The sequence below is a fragment of the Arvicanthis niloticus genome, chromosome X, assembly GCF_011762505.2.
Source record: "Arvicanthis niloticus isolate mArvNil1 chromosome X, mArvNil1.pat.X, whole genome shotgun sequence".
Classification (NCBI taxonomy): domain Eukaryota; kingdom Metazoa; phylum Chordata; class Mammalia; order Rodentia; family Muridae; genus Arvicanthis; species Arvicanthis niloticus.
Genome location: NC_047679.1, coordinates 110,274,846 through 110,296,790, shown reverse-complemented (window position 1 = coordinate 110,296,790; position 21,945 = coordinate 110,274,846). Strand labels below are relative to the sequence as shown.

The window sequence follows — 21,945 nt, the reverse complement described above, 5'->3', positions numbered from 1 at the left end:
CAAACATACTGAGAGCATAAATATATTGGTAAAGCATAACTTGATTAAAATGATTACCAAAGGTTTTGACATAGCTGCATGTATGTAACACAGCAGTTAGAGGAATTTCCCTTGATTAGGAATTCTGAGTCTACTTCTTTTGAGAACAAAAGAATAATTGATAATATTCCTTCATCTTAATTCCGCCCACTCAAGAGAGGATAGGCGAGAGAAGAACTTCTTCTACTCTTGACTTGCTTTCTGCTCTTTCCCCAGGGCTCAGATCACAAAAAAATGAAAATGGAGTAAAGTGGAACACAGTCAGAGATGTGAAGAATGAGGTTCTTTACATATGTTTATGAGACAGTTCAATTTGCAAAGCGGTGGGGAGGGAGAGTGAAACCTTTCTTCCAGTCTCCTGTCACCTTTGCACATGTTTTTAAAGAAAGATGAAATACAGAAATAATCAGCAGCACTTTACCATACTTATCCCACCTTTGAGATTCTCAAGCAGGAAGCAGCACTTTTCCTAGCTCTGTTTCCCAGAGAGAGAGAGAGAGAGAGAGAGAGAGAGAGAGAGAGAGAGAGAGAGAAAGAGCTCTACATCCCTGTTATTCTAACTGACATTTGTCCAGCCAAGTAAATCATCCTTGGGCCTAAATGCTTGTAAATGAAAGGAAATAACTAATTTTGTCTTTTTGAATAACTGTGGAATCTAAAGTTCCTTAAATCTTTAATTATAACCATGGGTAAGGGAAAAGAGGGATCCTGCAAACAATCACATTCTTCTCTTGATAAACCAAAAGTCAAGGCTATTATCACAAGAAACTCTGGATGCAAATTCCATTGTATCATTTAGCTCATTTCTCTCTGACCTTATATCCAGTCCAGAGGAAAAAGGAGGTCTGTTGTCTCCTAGCATCACAGAGGTAGAGAGCAGAGAGGTCAGGCAAAATTGGCTTAATTTTGCTTATCCTGAAAATTACAAGACATCTACGATTAAATGTCAGCTTCCCCATCTGTCTGATGAGGGAGAGTGGGTGGACACAATGATCTTTAAATTCCTTACTGCTCAGATGCTGAATGACTGTGAAGTATTAGAAGCCAAGTCCCTTTGTTCTCCCTTTCTCACTCACAGTCGCCAACCCTGCTTTCTAAACATAAAGAGATGAATTGGCAATGACCACACAGTCAGCTCTATAGTAGTATACAGTTAGTGAAATGAAAAGCATGCACTACCAGGTGCCAGTAAAAAAAAAAAATCAACATCACTAGCCCACTGCAATTCCTTACAACTAGCTTTATGGAAAGAGCAATACAGTGAATTACTGTGCATACATCTCTGCCCTCCATATAAAGTATATATATATATCTGTCCCCAAAGAAGTCAAGACAGCCAGGACTGGAAAAAATGTAGAACCTCAGAGAAACTTCTCTCTTGTGAGGGACATCCACTCAGAAAGTATTCATAAAAGTAACACCATTATACTGAGCATAAAGAGACCACCCAACAAAACCAAACACCCAAGGAGAAAATTCCAGGGATATTTTACCATATCTCAAGCCCAGTGTTTCCCTCAGACAGTAGCTTAGAAATGCAAATTTTAATGCAAAACTTCAGTAACCTATGATTCTCCTTTCTTACTTTTGAGCCTTTGAATGACACAGTTTTCTCAATGAATGATATCCTGCCTTTCTTTTATCTCTGGATAACTCATAACTTTAATAGAGACAACAACAATACTTTGCAATTAGAGCATGCATTGTATTACACTTGTGTTCACTTTCATTACCACAACCTTTTGATTTCCATCAATAAGCTAACTTTAAGGGTGGGACTGACTCCCTTCTCTTCAGCCCTAGGTATGCTCGGCATGGACCCAGTACAATATTTTATACACTTGTAGTTTTTGGATTTCACGAAGTATTTACTTTAGGGACCACCTAGGTCTGAGGTTATCCTGTCATTTATAATTGGGTTTCTGGCTTTTGGTATAACAGAGGTTACATTCAATAAGCTAAAGAGTGTTAAAATACGTATGAAAATTTCAGGTAACCCCTGTGCTCAAATTTGATTAACTTTCCCTAAATGTTGAGTTTTTCTTCAGCAGGAGACATCATTCAAGTTGGAAAACAGCAGTTTGGGAAATAGTATGAATCTACAGCCAAAGAAGAGCTGGGAGTTGCAAAAAACACAGGATTCCTATCAGTGGAATGTGCAAATCTGATTCTGGGAGCCCATCTGCCATAGCAATTAGGGAAAGCTCATGACTCCTGCATGTCCTGAGGCTGTCTTGCATTTCATACTCTAATGTAAAGATTAGAGGCTTCAAGAGCCAGGACTTGCATTATCACTGTGTTGTACATCTCTTAATTTAGCTGGGCTAAACACATATAAAAATACACAATTCAGCTGGGGTCAGGCTTAACTATGAACATTAATGTTAAAATGAGAGGGATTATTACTGACTAGACAGGATGTTACATAAATATGGCTTGGGATTGATAATAAGCCCTAACTATAAAATATTCATTCAGAAAGGAGGAAAAGGCCACATAGTGAAATGAAGACAGAGATTCTTTTAATATATAAATGATTAAAAAAAGGTAGACTAATTTATTCAGGTTATTATTTCATCAAACTCACACACAGGGCACTTTCAAGTGATGGGCAATGAGAGGCTCATTCTGCCATCTCTATAAGAGTTTTTTTTTTTAAAGGATGTCATTTTAGTACTTCCTGAAACAGGCACCTTTGCTTACCATCTAGGGAAGCAGCCTGTTAGAGCAGTTATCGAGCCATCCTGGGTAACGTTATGATGAATCTTTAGCACACTTATTAAAATGCACTGAATTAAAACAAAATTGATTTGCCCATGCCCTGGCTTCCTTTTAGATACAGAACTCCAATTAAAATCAATAGGTTTGAAGCTTGTAAGCACAGCACTAAATTATTAACACCATGAGTTCTTTTAGAAAATTAAACTGATTGAAAAAGTGGAATTTTACGTAGCCTTACCTTTTCATTCTTAATGAGAAAGTAGCTGCAGAATAATTCCCCTTCAACATTTTCTCCCTTAATCAAAGCTATCCTCAGAATGAATTTAATCAAACAGTATTTGCAAGGAGTTGCCCAAAGGAATCTTAGGATTCAGAAAAATGATCTCTAGGGTCCTGCTGGCTTTAACATTCTATGATGACAAGAAAATGATGCTGGTGGCATGGGGACATTGATAACAAATGATTTTAATTGTGGAAAATACTACAAATGAAGGCAAGAGAAGAGCATTTGAAACTAAAAAACAATAGTTTTCCAATATGACAGACAATTCATTTTCTCTAAAGCAAAAAATAGCATTGGAGTATCTCTCTCTCTCTCTCCTCTCTCTTCATATATATATATATATGTATGTATACATATATGTATGTATATATATGAGGGGGTGTGGTTAAACAATGGTTTTTGTTATTTTATAGTCTTCAAAAATATTTGGAAAAACCATTATTCAGTAAGAACATACTTAAAAATTGAACTTTGTAGATTTTACATTATTTGTATATATATAAAACAACTCTAGAGTACATGACTCTGAGGAAGATGTCAGGGGCTATGTAGGAGCTGGAGTGTGTGAGGATGTATATGATGAAGATACATTTTACTCATGTATGAAATTCCCAAAAGACAAAAACAAAAATATTTTTGAAAAGGAATATATTCAGAAACCAAGTAAATTAAAATAGCTATGCCTGAAATACTTGGCTAAGAACTATTAGAACTGCACTCAGCATGTCAGACATGCACCTTGTGTAAGTACCTTCCTTAAAGGGGACAGAGCTGGCTGGATTTCAGCATCCTTCCTAATGATGACTTTATTATTGTCATTTCCCTAGCACATGCTAAGTCCTTCATTAAGAAGAAGTACTAGACATCTTCAAAAGAAATGGGGCTGAGAAAAATTGATTTGCCAACATTTTCTGAACCAAAAAATTTCAAACCTATCTTCATCTCTCTCAGAAACCCTACTGTTATCCCAACTGTCATTAGCATTTTGGACACCAAATATCCCACTCTACAGGTACAGATTTACCAGATTTAGTAGTGATTATAGCCATTGGTCTTATTGATATTACCAAAATTGGTACCAAGCACAATTTAAACCTTTGGATAGATTAAATGTCAAAATAAAGGGAAAATACCACTGAGTAATGGGTTACATAATAATGAGATAATTTTTAAATTTTTAACAAATATTGTAAGCAAGGACCTGCTTCTGTGTTTTCTCTATAAATGTGACTCATCTGTACTAATGTAAATGCAAACTATTTTATCTTTTGAAACTTAGAGTCTTTTTCTATTTAACACCCAATCCATCAAAACTGTCATTCTCCAAATAACATAAACAATAGCACGTATCAATGATTTATATACATAGAAATTAAAAAAAAATCTTGCTTCAAAAAAGTCAGATGGTGCATTTATGGATTTTGAAAAGTGGTAAGATTTTAGAGCAGACGTGAGCCTTGAAAAACACGTCCTGCTGACTTGGTAGCAGATCTCTAGGTGAGATGACGATGCAGTGGGCTGTACCAAATGATTCCAGGTTGATCACAAATGATAAAGTCCCTCAATCAGTTCTTATATTGCTGTTCCCAAAATAATCTTGATGACTGATTCAAAGTCACTAAAATGCTTTCAGCAGTGTCTATTGAAGATCTGCAATCTCCAATTTGAGCTGAATTCTAGCCTCTTACTTTAGAGCCTTTGCCAGAACATCACTGAGGAACAGCCCACCCCCCAAAACTGAAAAACAAAAACAAGAAACCATTTAAAAACACAATGGAGAAAGTCTCTTTGCTCTTTCTTGCCTTAGATAAATTTGTTCTCCCTGGTTCTTCCCTTCTTCACAGGTAATCTTAATGCTAGTTCATCTAACCAACAAAGCCTTTCCCAATCATGGTCATTTCTATAGCTTGGCCTGACTTATTCTTCTTTAGAATTTCTAATCAGCTGGTAGAAAGCCACTGACAGTTTTCGGCAGATGAGGGATAAAATAAATGTTGTATTTCAGGTAATTCCATCACCTCTGCACACAGCCTTGAGTCAAATTACTGACAAAAGCCAGAATGGCATGATAAAAAGCAAGGATGATATCTGACACTTTCCAGGGGGGAAATGCTGATAGAGACTCATGATTAACGAAATGTGGAGAGAACAGAAACCTGCAGCGAGTTATACATAATGCTGGCTACTCTCCATCATTTTGTGATTTACCAATACATGTTTTATGGCTGGTGTCACCTCCCCTACAAAATCAAGTGGTTAAGTGGGTTTTGGTAGGGACTGATTATTTCATATGCTATGATCTAATAATTTTAATGCATTTTTGATTAAGTATTTTTCTCCTTACTGCTGACGAGGTACCTGAAATGTTAATTGTAGTGGGGAGACACTTATTCAGTACAAGGAAGAAACAAATGTGATTATATCTGACACTTAACACTCACTGTTCAATTCCCTTCTCGAATAGATATAGCTGTTGAAATTACAATACTAATAAAAGCAATTAGCTCTCTCTTCTGCCTTTGCTCTAGTCTGCCCTCCAATACATTCTCTTATTTTCTGTGTTAAAATTGGGAAAATTATTAAAATGCATCCATAAAAATCACACATGCTTTGTTTTCATTATTATTATCAATTCAACGTTCTATACAGTTTAGTGGCTACATTTTATCTTTAAGAAGTGAAGAAAAATGTTTATATTTACTATAAGTTGAGGTCTTTCCTTCAGGTCAGCATCATAATAATAGAACTGCATATAAATCAGTTGTCTTGCAAAGACTAGACATCTAACCCCAGAGGAAACAACATAAACTCCTTTCTTTCTCTAGACCCGCAGTTCTTAGTGGGGTCAAAGTCCTAAGGTTGAGTTGGGAAACAGTTTCAGGAAAAGGGCTTTGTGAGTCAGATGAAGTCTGCAGTCTTGGAATGTCATATTTTTAAAAACCAATTCTCTAAAAACATTAACATTTTCCCTTCTTTTCTACCTTCAAGTGGAGCTTGGGGATAGAGTTCAGTGTTAAAATACTTCCCCATTATGTGCTGGGTTCCATTCCCAGCCTGGTAATAGTCATTTATTACTATTATTATTACTGTTGTTGTTGTTGTCACTAGTATCCGTATTATTGTAGCTTGTAAGCCAAATAAGCAGGCTACAGGCAGAATTTAGTCCTCAACTATAGTATGCAAAATGTTAACATCAGGAACCCACCATATGTTAAACAGAGACAGACAGACACACAGACACTCACAATCATAACTGCTTTAGAATGCAAATGGTATGCCTTAGTCATGTGTCCTTCCAAGAAAAATAGGGACCTTTTCTGTTTTGCTGTTCAGATAACAAAGTCCTACTTGAGAAATTTCCAAAAGCTCCACTGTAGGATCATTATTTTACAAATACAAAAAGTCAAGGACTGGGACATGGTGGGACACTCCGGAGGAGGAGACAGGGGAATTGGGAATGAGAGGGTAGTAGGCTATAGTGCTAGACCTTGCCTCAAAACAAACAAACACAAACAAAACCAAAAGCAAAAACACAACCATTTATAAATACTTACCAAAGGAGAATGTAAAAAAATGTCAAATTTCAAGCCCCTTTCCTTTGTCTAAATTGCAAGCCAAACATCATAGCCTTACCTCTCAGAAGAAAACTGATTTTGCAGTCAAAAATTAATTGTACATTAATTGCTTTCACAGAAATACATCAAATATCATTCAACTTATGTTTGGAATGAGTATCCAGACTCTTCAGTATAGAACTACATACATATATGCCCTTGATATACAAGTAATATCAAACCCAGATATGGTGCATCAGGCATGTAATTCCAGCTGAGGCAGGAGAATTGCTATAAATCCCAGGTCATCCTGAGTTATGTTTAAGATTCTGTGTCATAACAAAATTAGCTAAAGCAAAGTAAAAGCAAACAAAACACGGTAACAAACAACATCACCCATGTCCTGAGTCCTAGTCAGTGCCTCCCGAACACACAGCTTAAATGTTACTGGTGCAATCTCCTCGCATCACAGCTCAGAAGATGCTATACTATATAGTACAGTGAAGAGAATGCACTGCATCCTTCATCCTCATAGTTAAGAGGAAACAATTTAGTGCCCTCCTAGGGTTAAAAAATTCAGTCCTCAAGGTTCTCTTCAAATACACATTTCTTCAGCTAACAGTATTTTAGCAAATCTAAAACTGTGTCTTATCTATCAGCCAGAAGCTCGTGTGACACCGTAATTGGATGTCAAACTGTCATAAAAAAAATGCACACCAGAGCAATCAGATTAAAATGCTTCTTGTTATCCAGATGGAGCGAGGCAGGCATGCAGGTGAGCAACAGGAGAGACTGAAACTCCTGGAAAAACAAGTGGGTTCAGTCTTGTTTCCTTATTTGTTTGTTTGTTTTTAATTTCTGCAAAGGAAAAAAGACATTTATACCTTTTCAACTACTGCAGACTTAAAGTCAGTAATAGAAACCATACAATATTTATTATCTGTTAGGTATTCCTAGAAAAACCAAAGAAACAAACAAACTGGATGATGACAGTTTGAACTCTTTTCTCTGCCAAAACACAAATCAAATAGGCATTGGGCAAACTTATTTTAAAGTAAATTAGAGATGCTTCTCAGCCTTGACATATTCCAGAGAACTATTCTACTCCCGTCTCCAGGGAGACCTTAAATACCAGGACCTATTGAAAATGTAACCATTATATTAAGTTAAATCATTTGAAAATGAGAATCATTCTTTTGCTCTTCCTCCCTAGAAAACAGCAGTACAAATGAGTCACATAAATCCGTGCTATTTTGGTACTTTTCCTTGCTTAAAACAAAGTACTTTAGCTACACATGGGAAGAACCCCCATTCCCACAAAATGATTACAAGTCTCTAGAAACAATTAATTAGATGGATATGCATATGAGCAAAACTGCACATCTCAAATAGAGACGCAGCTAAAAATCACCATGCTGTTGTCATTACTTATCCCCCTGTCATTCACAAGCTTTCTCTCAAGCCAAAACAAAACACAACATAACACACAGAACCCTTCTTACAGACATTTTCTTGGCATCACAAATCAATTATGCAAATATAACTTTCATCACAGAAGTCATAAGCAACAAGAAAAAAAAGAATTACTATTACCTCCTCAATCTCCTTTTCTGTTAGCTTTTTCTCCACTCTGCAGAAAGTAGGGAAATTTCCCATTCTTAAAAAAGTGGATAGACAAAATTCTCAATCTTTGAAGCAAAAGACTATTATTCCCTTTCCTTGGAAATACTGTCTTTCTGTGCTTCCTGAGTCCAGCACGGTTTTTCTTCACCTACATTTTCTGGTGCTCACGAGGTCGCAGAAATCCCCTGGCATTAAGAAATGCTACCCGTCCTAAAGAGGGTTTCCAAAAACGATGCCTGAGCCTCGGAAGATAGACACCCCACAACAACAAAGGTAATAGTTTTCTCCTTGCTATTGCCAGAAATCACAGTCTGAAGAGACAACCATGGACGTGTCACCTATGCTAAAGTCTCAAAACTGAGTCATTCTTAGCTCCTCAAATCAAACATTTTCATTTTGTGTGCCCTTTGGAAAGCTGGTGACAGAGTAAAAAAAAAAAAAAAAGATCTTCCAGTGGCATTCAGCATTTTTCATAAAGAAATAATCAGAAGAAAAAAGCAGCTTTCTGGTACAAGATTTTGTTTGTGAGTCACACTTCAATATCTGGTTCCCTCCATTCCCTATCACCTTCGCCTGCTTAGTGGGAAGCATCTGCAATACACTTCAGAAATTAGCTTGGGCAATGATAACGAGTTTCTGTTAACTACCAATCATTTGCATACTGCCCAGTATCTCTGATTTTGCTAACAGTTGAACAGATTGGTGTTTATCAAAGGCAGCTCCTTTGATGCAATGATTCTGTGTAAGACTGTTCTATGAGAGAAATTATCCAGAATATTGGAAATCTTGATAAATGTAATCCTACGTAATGTTCAATTCTAATTCACTAAAACTGCTTAACACTGGCATTGAATTTCATTAAAAGTCAATTCTCATGATCTGTACACTGTATGGAACAGCCTTCTGAGAGCTCAATGTCTTTAAGAATCATAGGGGTTTAAGTAACAAGAAAGCAAAACCAGAAAGACCCAGCCACGATCAAAGTGTAACTAAAATGAGTCGCAATAAAGTGCCTAAAATTTAACACAGATATGTATACACATTTACCTTACAGTGAACATTCTAAATGACAGTCTACATGCTCTGGGATGCCACAATCTTTCTATAAACTTTACTCACTTCCATTATGTGCAGAGCTTCTTAAATGTCATTGTCAGGTCACACCTGTCTGTTTCTTGAACGTAGTGACCATGTCACCTTTTGTCCACTTTACTCTGAGGACTCATTCGGCTTGTGGTTTAAAACTAGCAACATCTTGCTATGCAAATAATGAGCCTTATTTTTAAATAAAGTGTTTTCAAGATACATTTCCCTTGTACGTGCAAACATACATGCATGTATACACTCACCCATACAGCACTCATTTTCACCAACACAAATGTAACTTGGTAATCTTTACTCTAGTTAATGGATGTTCACTAATGCATGAGGCATAAGGTAAACATAGATTTTTTTTTTTACACCTTAACAAACTATATTCTCTAAAAGAAAAACAGGTCATCTGGTGATTACGTGGGTTTATTCTAATGATGTATAAACACAGATTAAAACATTTTAAGAGAAATTCCTATATGTGTTTTTTTGGGGGGGGGGGGAGTTATCATTATCAGTGATCATTTTTTATTTCTGAACAATAGATTCTTTTTTGAAGTTGTTGCTAACCTGTGTTCATTTAGAAATTGAAAAATGATCTAACACAAGACTCGTACTTAAGTGGGTCATCAAGTTGGTTCACATTGTTTGGGGTTGGCAAACTCATTAAATATTTGCTTCAGTTCTAATCCTTTGTTTGAACTTGACTCTAAGTTTTCCTACGTGGTACCTGTTGGCAAGTGCTACCATCCTAACCTGAGAGGTATAGGGAAGGTGGTACAGAGCAGAAAGGCCATTTAGGAAGTGGTTTGATATTTCCTTAATGATTCAGAATTAACTTCTTCTCCCTTTCAGAAATTTACATATTAATCACAAGTTGGCTTCAAAATGGCATGCTTATGAATAAACAGGTTTTCTAATAGCAGCCTAGATATATTAGATTCAGTTTGTTTGATTGAGGGGCTCTGTGTGGGCAGAATGGTGCACAATAGCAAGCCGGAGGAGGCTTCTAAATAACAAATGTTGAAGCTGTTTATGAGAATTGCAAAGGGGCTTAAAAATCTCCAATTTAGGGGAAAATGTTGCCATTTATAGTAATGACATTCTACCCCATTTTAACCAGATTTCATGTTCTTAATAAGTGCCTGCATCCCAAGTAAGAGAATTTGTTGAGCTGTTCACTGCAGAAAACATAGAACCAAGCTGGGCACAGTGTCAGAATTCCACACCGAAAGCATCTATTTGCAAGGATTTCTCACCTAAGAAATCATACCCAGGGTGAGAAAGCTTTGTAGCATGACACCATTGAAGCCAATTAGATTGATACCAGGCTAAATGAAAATGTCACTCAGTGAAATTTTTCCCAGATAGAGTTTAAATATATGTAATATATAACAAAATATAAGTTATAAATTGACAAATAAAAACAGAAGCTCTTTACTTAGAAGACACATGAGTCAAAGATGAATGAAAGACACAACGGGCATGTTCGAAGATGCAAACATACCTCGATGAAAGAAACAAATCACGGAAGAAGAGAAGTTTGGTGTTTTTTTTTAAGCTGTAGAGCTCAGGCAGTGTTCCCATCCTTGGTGGGATAACTGGAAATCTTGCTATTTTCAATTCTCACACATTTACCTTCTACTAGTTCCCTCCCGGTTTCCATTTCCTCTCCTGAACAAACCAGCTACTAATTGCTTCTGCTTGGCTGTGTGTGTAAACCAGCACTTCAGATTTGGCCTTGTGCTGAGTCTCTCCAAGACTCAGCTGTATCTCTCATTCTTGACCCTCATCACACTTCTCCAATTTCCACATTCAATTAGTCACCAAGGTCCGTAAATACCTTGAGTGGTGCTCAGAGGAGTCTCCAAACCAACAGAGCAGCTGTGAACTTATTAGACATGCAAATTCCCAGACTCCACCTCAGGCCTCAAGAATCAAAAATGAAGGGGCTGGGACCAGCCTTGGGTGGTTTTAAAACCCCCTCAGGTGGTGTCTTAGAAGGCTGGAGTTTGGCTTTTACTGCCCTAGATCATTGAACTCTCAACCCACATGTGGATCTCGACCCCTTTTCCGGGAGGGTTGCCTAAGACCATTGGAAAACATAGATATTTACATTATGATGTATAATAGTAGAAAAATTATAGTTATGAAGTAGCAACTAAAATAATGTTATGGTTGGGGGTCACTACAGCATGAGAGACTGTATTAAAGGGTGGCAGCATCAGGAAGGTTGAGAACCACTGCTCTCAATCTAACACTTATGCATATACTTCCTATCTCCATTCAGCCTGTTGGGATTTTTGAAGTTTTAAGTGAATCCAAAGACACGTTCATCTTGCTAAATAACTTCTGATAACAGACTACAGATAAACCCAGTAAATAAAGGCCTTTGATTGACATTCAAGGCTTTGTACTATGTGTGCAAATAGTTCACTCAAACCTGTGGTATATGCATTTCTTCTCTCATGAATGTTTTATAATTGACAGTATTCTATCTTAATCTCTCTCCTACAGAATGCTTTTGTATCAGATTCTATCTCACTTAGGATTCATTGGTTTCAATCTCAACCCGGTAGATAACCAGTCGTTTTAGTCTATAAACTTCTTGGAGTCAGACAATCTCTTATACGTTTGCTGTTTGGAAAGATGAGCACAAAGGCCTATCCCTCAAAGAAAATAAGCTTTGGAAATAGTTGATGACTACTTACTACCTGAAGTCAGAACCAGTTGTTTCTTGAAGACTGAGAACATAAAAACATTAAACCCAAGGCAGCCCAGCCCAGCACGGAAAGTCCAATATATTTCCATTTATTTGGGTGGCACACAGGAAGGCTCTGAGCTAATTTCAAACAAACAGTCTGGATGTAAACTGGAGAAGTAAATAGGACCGAGTTAATGAGTTTGCTAACCTGTTTCCCCATGGGGTCAGTGGCATTTAAAAACATACATTTGAAAAAAATGTTTCTTTCCCCAGGGTGGCTAGACACTCTGACTATAGTCTCTTTAACCACAAGAGGTCAAAGTTCTATTTTCTGTCGCCATACTTAGTAGCATGTGTCCATGCTTTCCTAGTTGTCTTTGTGTGTGTGTGTGTGTGTGTGTGTGTGTGTGCTTCTGCTTAAAGTTAAGGCAGGCAGCAGGAAATTGAGACAGAGGAATCCAAAAACTTTCCCAGTTCTGGTACTCAGAAGGTTTGGGAAGAAATGCTGGCTTTATGGTTTCTATTGGCTCAGCTTCTCCCAATTTCCTTGCATTAATAACAACCTACACCGGACCTGATTATCTATGTTGCTCTCCCCTCCCCCATCACCTGTTGCTCTGTTATTCAAACTCTACTCCAGCAAACAGCTAAGCCTAGCTTAATATACATGCTGTAAACTGATATGCCCCAAATCCATCGGTTTAATGGAAATCTGGGGGAAGGGATTTAAAAAAAATGCTGAAACAGAGCGGCTCAAAAATGCATTTTCAAAGAAAACTCTGGATGCTTCTAGATGTCCTTGAAGCATTTCCTCCACCTGCCAAAAAATTCACTGCTAGGATTATGTTACTAGGCACTATTGAAATCTGGTAGAGTAATTCACCAGCATACTGAGAAAGGTCTGAACTCTAGTGCTGTATACATTTCAAATCCCCTGAAACTTCATTAAGTTGATACTAGGAAGCTGCTCGGATAATCCAAAGCAACTGTTATTATTTGGCTAGACACCCTATTGTTCTTTAATAAACAAAACTTTTAAGTCATCATGGTTGATTTCAACCTCCGTTGCTTCAGTGTTTAGAATTTTATGTCAGGAAGGTCTTACAGATTTCCCCCAAATTTCTCCTCAACAGGTTAAGAGAGGGAGAATACCACCAACGCATAATCCCTGTTACAAAGACCACAGGGAAAGGTCTGAAGAGTCATTCTGCTTTGTTTCTGTAAACACTGTCTATGACGAAAGCACAAAGACGTGGTGCCTTGGTTTCTCAGCAACACATTAGGAAACTGATGGAGAGGAGATGCAGTACTTAAAATAAAATCAGAAGCTGGGAATTCAGCTCCATATAAAACCCTTACCTAGCATGTACTGGGCACTCGGACTGATGATATCTGGGGTTGGGGAAGAGGAGAGGAGGAGGAGGAAGAGAGAGAGCAAAAAGGAGTATTTTCAAATCTTTCATTTCTTTCATCTAAACTGTCTAATTTTTGTTTGTTTGGTCCCCCCCGCCCCCAAGGCTCAGGAAGTATGAACCACAATTGTGTTCTAATTTTCCTTGAGTTTCCAAAAGTCTGCCATTCTAATGGCTAATCTGATGTTTGGGGCTATGAATCATTTAAATCCATGATCTTATGATAAATGAAGGAGAAGAAAAGCCAGTCAGCTTCTGTCAGGGGACTGCTGGAATAAGCCCAAAAGAGGCTAAGGAGAGTTCTTGGCAGCACCCTGCAGCATTCTCTATCCCCAGTAGGGATGTGTTGGTGAGGTGTTAGAAAGAGGCAGGCAGGAATAGAAAACAGGATTTGCTGTGGAAAATAAGCCTCCCCATTTTTCTGAACATGTGACTTACGTGATTTGCCTACTGTAATAAAGTTTAGGTGGAAGCCAATAAGGAGGATCATGAATAAAGTTAGTCAAGGTTATGACAGCCTTCTCATGTTTAAATTTCATTTTGAAGGCATTTTTTCCAATCACTCTTCTTATTTCCTGATCATGTTGAAGGCAGTTAGACATCATCTTTAAAAAAAAATGTCTGATGTCTATAAGCATTAATTCCTATGTAAAGTGACAGATGTCCAAGTGAGAAATATTATTAGGCTTAAAATTTTAGCGGTATTTTATCAGTTTATTTTAAAAGGAAGAGTTGACAATGTGAGCCAATGCTAGAGCACTTGCTTAGCATAGGGAAGCCCATAGAGTCTAGCACTGGCACTGCAGAAATTAAATGAATAAATAAATAGTAAAAATGACTTACTTCATGGCATTCCTCCAAAGACACTGTTTTATATGTACACATAGTGGGAAGTCTTTGAGTCTTCATTATGAGACATGAAAAGGAGTTTTCTATCTCACACCTAATAATGATGGTAGTTTTCATTTTTCTAACTCCATTTTCTAGCACTGAATAGACTCTTTCTGAAGACACAACTCAATCCAAAAATAGTATCCTGATGTCTGAAATTCTATTATATTTCTATTTATCCATGGCACAAACAAGTCCCTATAAAATATGACCATTAAAAGAGTCTACACACTGAACTATCAGCCAAAAATACCTTACTTGGGAGAGATGCTCATTTGCTACTCTTTCAGAGGACCCAGGTTTAGTTTCCAATACTCATATGAAAGTTTTACCACCAGCTTTAACTCCAGGGTATCTGCCATCTCTGGGGGCACCAGGAACACATGTAGTACCCATGCATACATGAAGGCAAACACTCATACACATAAAATAGACATGTTCTAAAATATATATATTGATATGAATAAATTATCAGATTCCAATGGGATAGGTGCTCTAAGAAAATAAAAGAACCTCAAAAATAGTCTAGGCAAATGGAGAACAGAACAAAGACACAAAATGGACTGGTAGGTCCAAATCACCAGGCAAACAATCCCAAAGGAGCAATGGGAACCGCATCTCAAACAAGAAACCAAACGTGGAAGAGATGAGAACAGAGGAAGCCATTTTTTTCCAAAGACAAAAGTATGCCTGAAATCAGCTCCACTCAGGAGGAAAGCCATGAGACTCCTTTTCATCTCAACGACCTGGGAAGGCAAGTGGATGAGTGTCAGAGTCGGGATGGCTGACTAGTTCCCAAGTATAGCATGCTTGACAAAGTATTATGCATTAATATCATTTAAATGAGTAGAAAGTCTCTATTGTACATATTCAAATTAGTCTTCGCAGGCTTCAGTGCATAAGCATTCCACAACATACTTAAAGAAACAGCCAGACATTAAAAGCCTGGGAAAAGTCTATACTATGTTCATTAGCCAACCCTGTGTATAAAGATTCAAAGATATATTTTAATATCTATTATTTACATTTATTATTTATTATTTTATCTATGTAAAAGCTCATAGATAATGCCATAAAAATTAAAATGTATAGTTTCGAGAAATTCAAAAAATTACAGTCTAGTTTTGGAGACATACATGATTTATTTTTTTCTTCATTTGTATATGTGTGTGCATCACAAACACTAATCACATTACACACAGATCATCATACTCACTAGGAATTTATGTGGTGCTAGGATATAAACTCAAGTCCTAACTGGTGATTACTGATTTGGAACTGACACAGTAATCAAACAGGATTTTTTTGGTGGGAAGTAGCTAAACTAAGTTTAAATCTATAGAGAAACTGAGCATAGGGCTTTGGATCTGATTGGGGTAGTGGGGTAGTCAAGATTTGGTTTCAGTAAGAAAAAAAAAAACTGGGTTATTAAGCAGAAGAGAGATGAGACGATGCAGTGTTTGCAGTATGAACTACCCAGAGGAGCTCCAAATATTCTCCACAGAGGATATTTAATTCATCATAATAACCTCTCGTTGAGGCGAAGGAAATGCAGCTTTTGCTATTCCAAATTTTGTAGACAATTTGTACAAGGTCACTGAATAAACGAAAGTCAGAATAAAAACAACACAGCACTGCAGTGCTCACTGGCTCCCAAGCACCAGGCAAATTATAAGCTCTCATTTTCTATGGCTAAAGAAGTGGAAGTACATGATGGACCTTTTAAATTCAAGCACTATGTCTAGCCCTCCTTACTATTCGGTTCACATGCCACATTGTGCCCAATTCCTATTTACTTTCCCTGGTAGGCCCTAGCCTGTGGGTTCTACTTTTAAACCTCCAAACTACAACTACACCTCCATCTCCAGTATATCAGTTGGCTTGGGTTATTTTGTTCTAGCTATTATCATTATCATATTTCATGATTCAACTTCAACCACTTAACACAGGGGTCCTATGTTCAAGACAATGATTCCAATCTCTTGCTACCTCATGCAGCAAATCTGACTGATCATTGAGAAAGAGAGGAGGAGACAGTAGCTCCACATACTCAAACCTGGTGCCACAAGTAATCCCTTCATTTCAGGTTTCCTGGTGACAGTTAATAAGGAATTTGCCCCAGCCAATAACTCCCCTTTTAAGCCTGGCATATTTTCTCATCTCCTCGTGCATCTTAACGTACAAGCCATGTTTCCTATCCCACAAGGATCTTTGCTTCCACATATTCTCATTGATGTCATGAACCTCTCCCATCTTTTCTCTTAAAGTGCTGGGTTATACAGCAGTTGCTTGGTAAACAACAAATGAGTGACTAAAGCCCCAGTTTTACATCTCCAAACTGTGTTGGACATTCTTATGGTGTCATCACATTGCTACCTGAAAATCCACAAGCGTGAAGCAGAAATCATTTGCTTCCTGTCAGGTCTGGCTCTTCTGGGTTAACATTCTTACTTCCTTCAGATGTACTGTAGTTATCTTACTTGCCCTTCTGTAACTAGCAAAGTGTTAAACCAAGTGATGTTTTTTTCTTTATGGCACCCAGGAATATGGAAGGCAGCCTGTTAATCTCAGAGTCACTGGCTAGCTATGATTGTCCTACTGAAGTAACCTCTGTAGATGAAACTGTCTTAAATAGTATACCTCTTCAGTATCTTCTTTCATCCAAGATGGAGTTTTCCTATACAGGACATTGTTTATTTCATACCATTATAAAAGAAGGTTCAATGACTATTATTTCAAAGGCTAAAATCTTTCCCTAGCATTCAAAGGCCACCACAATCTGGCACAATCTAGTTTTCCAAAGTTATTATTTATTACTTCTCTCATGGAATATTTCATAATCCCTCAAATGATTTTATTTCATTTTCAAAGACTGTGTATGTACATGTATGTGTATTTGTGCTTAAACATGCAGGCAGGCCCTGTTTATATATGTAAGGTTCACCTTGGCTAATGAAGTTTCTTTATTGGAAATGGCTACCCCAAATCCTAACAAATTTGATGACTTCCTTGAGTTCTTCAACTCTTCTAGTTAGAAACTGTTTTGATACTTAACAGAGGTAAGATCACAGACTTGATAGTTGTTTAAGCCCACATCATAGATTTCTATATTGGTCCTTCCTGGAAGCCTCTACTAAGTTCACCAATGTCAGGCAATGTTTTTACTCCTTAGCTAAAAGTCTTCAATAAAGTGTTTATTAATACTAAAACTTCACTTCCACTGAGACCCCAAACAACCATTGCTAAGCTGTACCACCCGTTTCACAGCTAACGGTACATAAGAGCTAATTTTAGAATTCAAGTAAGAAGCATTTCTTTACTAAGAGACACAGCATAAAGTATAACAAACATAATGATATTTTATATTCAGTTGAACATCAAACTTTACTCTCTTACCCAAATGTTATGAAAACTGAAAATTACTGTTACATATTTGTTTAGAAACACTAACATAAGCTTTCAGGAAAATATCTTAAACTTTCAAATATAATTTTTAACTGACAACTTCAAAGTCAAAAACAGATTTTAAATCACTAAAGAGTAAATATTTGGGTGGAAAGAAACAGGTTTATTGGTTTATTTTTTTTTAAGGTTGAACTTTAAATGTGGTTCAAGAGTAAAGCTCCCGGAGTGGAAAATTCCTTTAGTTATAAATATAAAATGCAAAAAAAATTATATCCTTAACATTGGGTGTAGTAGGGAAAAAATGTTCAGTACTATGGCATTGAGAAATATCAACAACGTAAGTTTTGAGGAACTAATTTCACAAGGATGAGTTTGAATTGGACCAAATCCTGGGGTTTCTTCCTTCCCTCCAACTTTCTTTTACATTTTAAACTATGGCAACAGAAATTTCTTTGTTTGGAAGTCAGTAATGCTGAATACTTAAATGACAGAGCAGGGAACTCAACTTCTGTTCCACATCTCTGCTCAGAAGGAGAAAACATTGTGGAGAAAGTAATTTTGCTTTTTAATTTCTGGAAAACTCATTTTTCCCATCAATCTTCATAACTCTCCAACATAAACAGTTAAAAATGTATGGGCTGGCCAATCACTTCCCCCTGATTTGGGGAAATATTACACATTAATTTCAAGAACACATGGCAAATTCAAGTTTTCTTGCTACTTAAACAACCTAAAAGTTGCTTGCTCCTAACTTTAACAAAACTCTAGGAGACTATTATGATCCCAGAATGTATTTCTACATTATAGTTTTTGCAAAAGAAAACAAAACTACTCTAGGCTAAAGGGTCACGCTGCATGCTGTGAATGTGGTTTACGTTCAAATATGGAAAAGTTGTATTTTTTTAAAAATGTTACAGCAAGTGCTTAAGAACTACCTCTAGAAATAAAAATGAAAATAATTGGAGAGTTGCTATTTCACTTAGATGGGAAGTGGTGGAGCAATAATCAATAACCTCTGCTAAATGTGAGATGACTACCCTGTACAGCTAAGGACTGACAAATTAACAACTTGGGGAAGGCATACCATACAAGGCAAAGTTGATCATTCCGAATATGTGATTTTCATTTCAACCCACCTTAATTAAGTTCTAAAAATCCAAGAGATAGCCAGCTCACATAATTAAACAAAGCAGGCAGCAATACGGCAACGCTGAACAGTGAGCAGTTAGCAAATCATCTCAATCCAATAAAGTCAGAACAAATTAAAGAGAGACCAGAAACCACATAAATCAAATAAAGTCAAGGCAAATGAAATAAAGACCAGAAACCCTTTTCTCCTGAGCACATAGAGTTCCCTGGAATCACACAAAGTTGATGAAGGAGATGCACCAGTGTGACCACATGCAGGCAGGCGCCTGCTCACAATGGAGAGAGAAGCATGGGGCCTCTGAGCAGTAACCATATGTAAAGTTCTACTTCTCCACATAATAGAAATCTGTGCATGAAGGGAAAAGTTCACAGGTTCTTCCAGATCAGACAGAGCAAAACTAGTTCCTATTACAAACTACTACTTGTCCAGATACAATCAAAGCTAGAGCTGAATGACTGGGGTGAGAGGCAGAGTAGTTAGGGAAGAGAGCCAGAGAATAAGGATGCATGAGGAAAAAAAAGTTTGGGGTCCTGGGAAAAACTTCAATGAATCAATACCATAAAAAGCCCCACTCTTTCTATTTCACATTTCTTTCCCTCCCCTTCTGGAGTCTCTTAAATGCAGGATAGATGGATGTCCTGCACAAACAGACCCTTTGAGGAGAAAGGATATTTTAAAAATCACCTTTGTTATTATGAATAATAATGAGACCAATTTCCAAGGCAAGAAACGAGATCCATGCAAGAGGCAGTAGACTGAGACTCCAATCCACCAAGTTTGGATTCCTAGTAGACGCATAAGCTAATCAGTGTTCTCCATGTTTTAAAACTTGAAATAATTTGTTTGTTTGACTTAGCATAGTTAGAAGATCATAAGGAACCCAGTTTCAGTGGTTTTAGCCTCTGACTTATTACTCATAAAGGGTTGTTTAGGTTACCGTGTTGGGGGGAGGGTACCCCAAATGTAAATGCTTTAAAATGTTAGAGTGGTTAAAAAAACATGATGTGTAAAACATTTGTTGACATAACTTTTCTTTAATAAAATGATAATATAATAGGAGGAGAACTGTATAGACTTTGAGTAAGAAGTTGGGTCCCACACTTTTTTCCCCTTTGCACTGGATAAAAGCTTAAATACACGTACCAACCACCTTAGCAGACAGACAAGGTGAAGGGCATGTGGAGTCATCACCTAGGCCCTCAGAACAGGATCCTGCATTCCTCATAGCACTACCTACTGGGCTAGGTAGGGGATCGACATAGAAGTTTGCTTCTAAGCGCACCAAAGGGAAAAGAAGTCATCTTGTTCTTCTGTCTTTGCACACAGGAAGGACCCAATTCAATGCCACCACCACTCCTGGTCTCGCTCCGCCCCAACTTCTGTGTTTGTACCGTGTGGGGGGCACCGCTTGGGTGTTTTAACCCACACATTCCAAGATGCCTCCATCTCATCTAGATTAAGTTCTTGGGACTCCCCCACCCTGAATCCTCAATTGTGCCATGATTAAGAAGCCAACAAGTACAGGTGCCTAAGGTTCTGGCCTATTTTTATACGTGTATCCCCCCCGCCCCCGCCCACCACCCCCAACCCCCATTTACTGTAGCTTCCCAGTCACCCCAATCTCTCTAGTGCAAAACACCTTCTAGCCCCGGACGCCAGAAAACACCTCGAGCTTTACTTCGGGGTCACCTGGTGAGAGATCCGGCCCTGCCTTCAGGTTTGCCCGGTGGCTGCCCCTGATCCCCGGTGTTCAGTGCCCAAAGCGGGGCTCCGGAGCAGTCACGTGGGCGGCAGGGGAGGCCTGGGCTTCCTCACCTGCATCCCGGGCACTTGAACAGCCACCGGTGAGTGGGCCATGGAGGCGACTGCTACTTCGTGCTGCTTCTGCGGTGGTGGCGCCTTGGGCAGAGACAGGCTCCTCCTACGGGGGTAGCTCTGCAGCTCTCCCAGGCTTCTCGATAGGGGCCTGGAAGGACGCAGAGAAGTGGAGTTAGTGGGCTGGTGGCTTGCAGCCTCCACTCCCCCACTCCGCCCCCCTGGCGAGGAGGTGAGCGGTTCGCGGCGCTGCTCTCCAGGACTCAGTTTACCTCTCTGACGCTCGCCCGCCTAGCTTTTGGCCAACTGCAGTGCTGCTCCTCTTCCTGAATGCAGAGCTGTGCGTGCGGTGGTGGCTGGGACCTGGGCTCCAGTGATGCCGCTCTGCTGCGCCTCGCCGCTTTAGGAAGAGGAGGTGGAGGCGCCCCAGCAACCCGCCCGAACGCCTAGGCTGGGAGGCGGCTGGGGGCGGTTCCGCGGTTGGCCCTGCCTCCACCCTTCTGCCGGGCCATGTCAGGGGAGCTGAGTCTTCAGACTGCGAACGGCTTTGGCTAAAGTAGCCAGAGCTGGTTAAGGATGGGACGCTCAGCGTTTGCGGAGAGCAGGAGAAGGAAAACCCTGGAATATGACTGGGCCTGGCGAGAGAACAGAAGAGTTTGCTGGAGCGGGAGTGGGATGGGGGAGATGAGGGCGACCCGGATGAACGCGGCCACGTTGCAGACAGGCTTGCGAGGCTGGGGTGCTTGTAGCCGCCCAGAGGTCTGGAGTTGCAAAAGTTTTGCTTGGCTCCCCCACCTGGCCGAGGGTGGGGCCACCGTGCCAGACACCTGCTAAGTTCCTTCCCTCTTGCAATTTTCAGCTTCCTTTCCCCTAGACATGCCTCAAGTCACTTGTCCTTAGCGTAGGCTATCAGTTGAGGAATGGATATGGCTGACATTGCTCGCAATTTCTGCTCGTGTAAAAGAGAGGCAAATTGGAAAACGGATCATGTATTGGCAGAAAACTTAACAATGATAACAGAGGCAAGGAGCATGAGATTAAATCTTTTGTAGTATAGCTAGTTGAATTTAGCATGCAACACAGTGACTTCTGCAACTCCCTGCCTTCTTCCAATTTAAGTTCAATTCCAGGAGTGAGGCAGACCCTTTCTGGTGGACCCAGTAACACAACGATGACAGTGATAATAATGGCAGTCACAGGAATATCAGGGAAGCATCTATGTGGATACATGGGGGCTAATAAGGTTACTGGACAAA

At 38.8% G+C, this 21,945-nt stretch overlaps 1 protein-coding gene across 1 annotated transcript in view; it reads right to left on the bottom strand.

Annotated features, from left to right (window-relative positions):
* The window catches only part of Stk26 (serine/threonine kinase 26), a 48,102-nt gene extending 26,709 nt beyond the window's left edge, over positions 1-21,393 (bottom strand). Inside the window, exons 1-2 of the mRNA XM_034485242.2 lie at positions 20,962-21,393; positions 20,690-20,840 (exon numbers count right to left, since the gene is read on the bottom strand). Of these exons, the coding sequence (XP_034341133.1) occupies positions 20,690-20,731 (42 nt within the window). The 5' untranslated portion in view covers positions 20,732-20,840; positions 20,962-21,393. The remainder of the gene's footprint in view (positions 1-20,689; positions 20,841-20,961) is intronic.
* Positions 21,394-21,945: the final 552 nt, after the last annotated feature.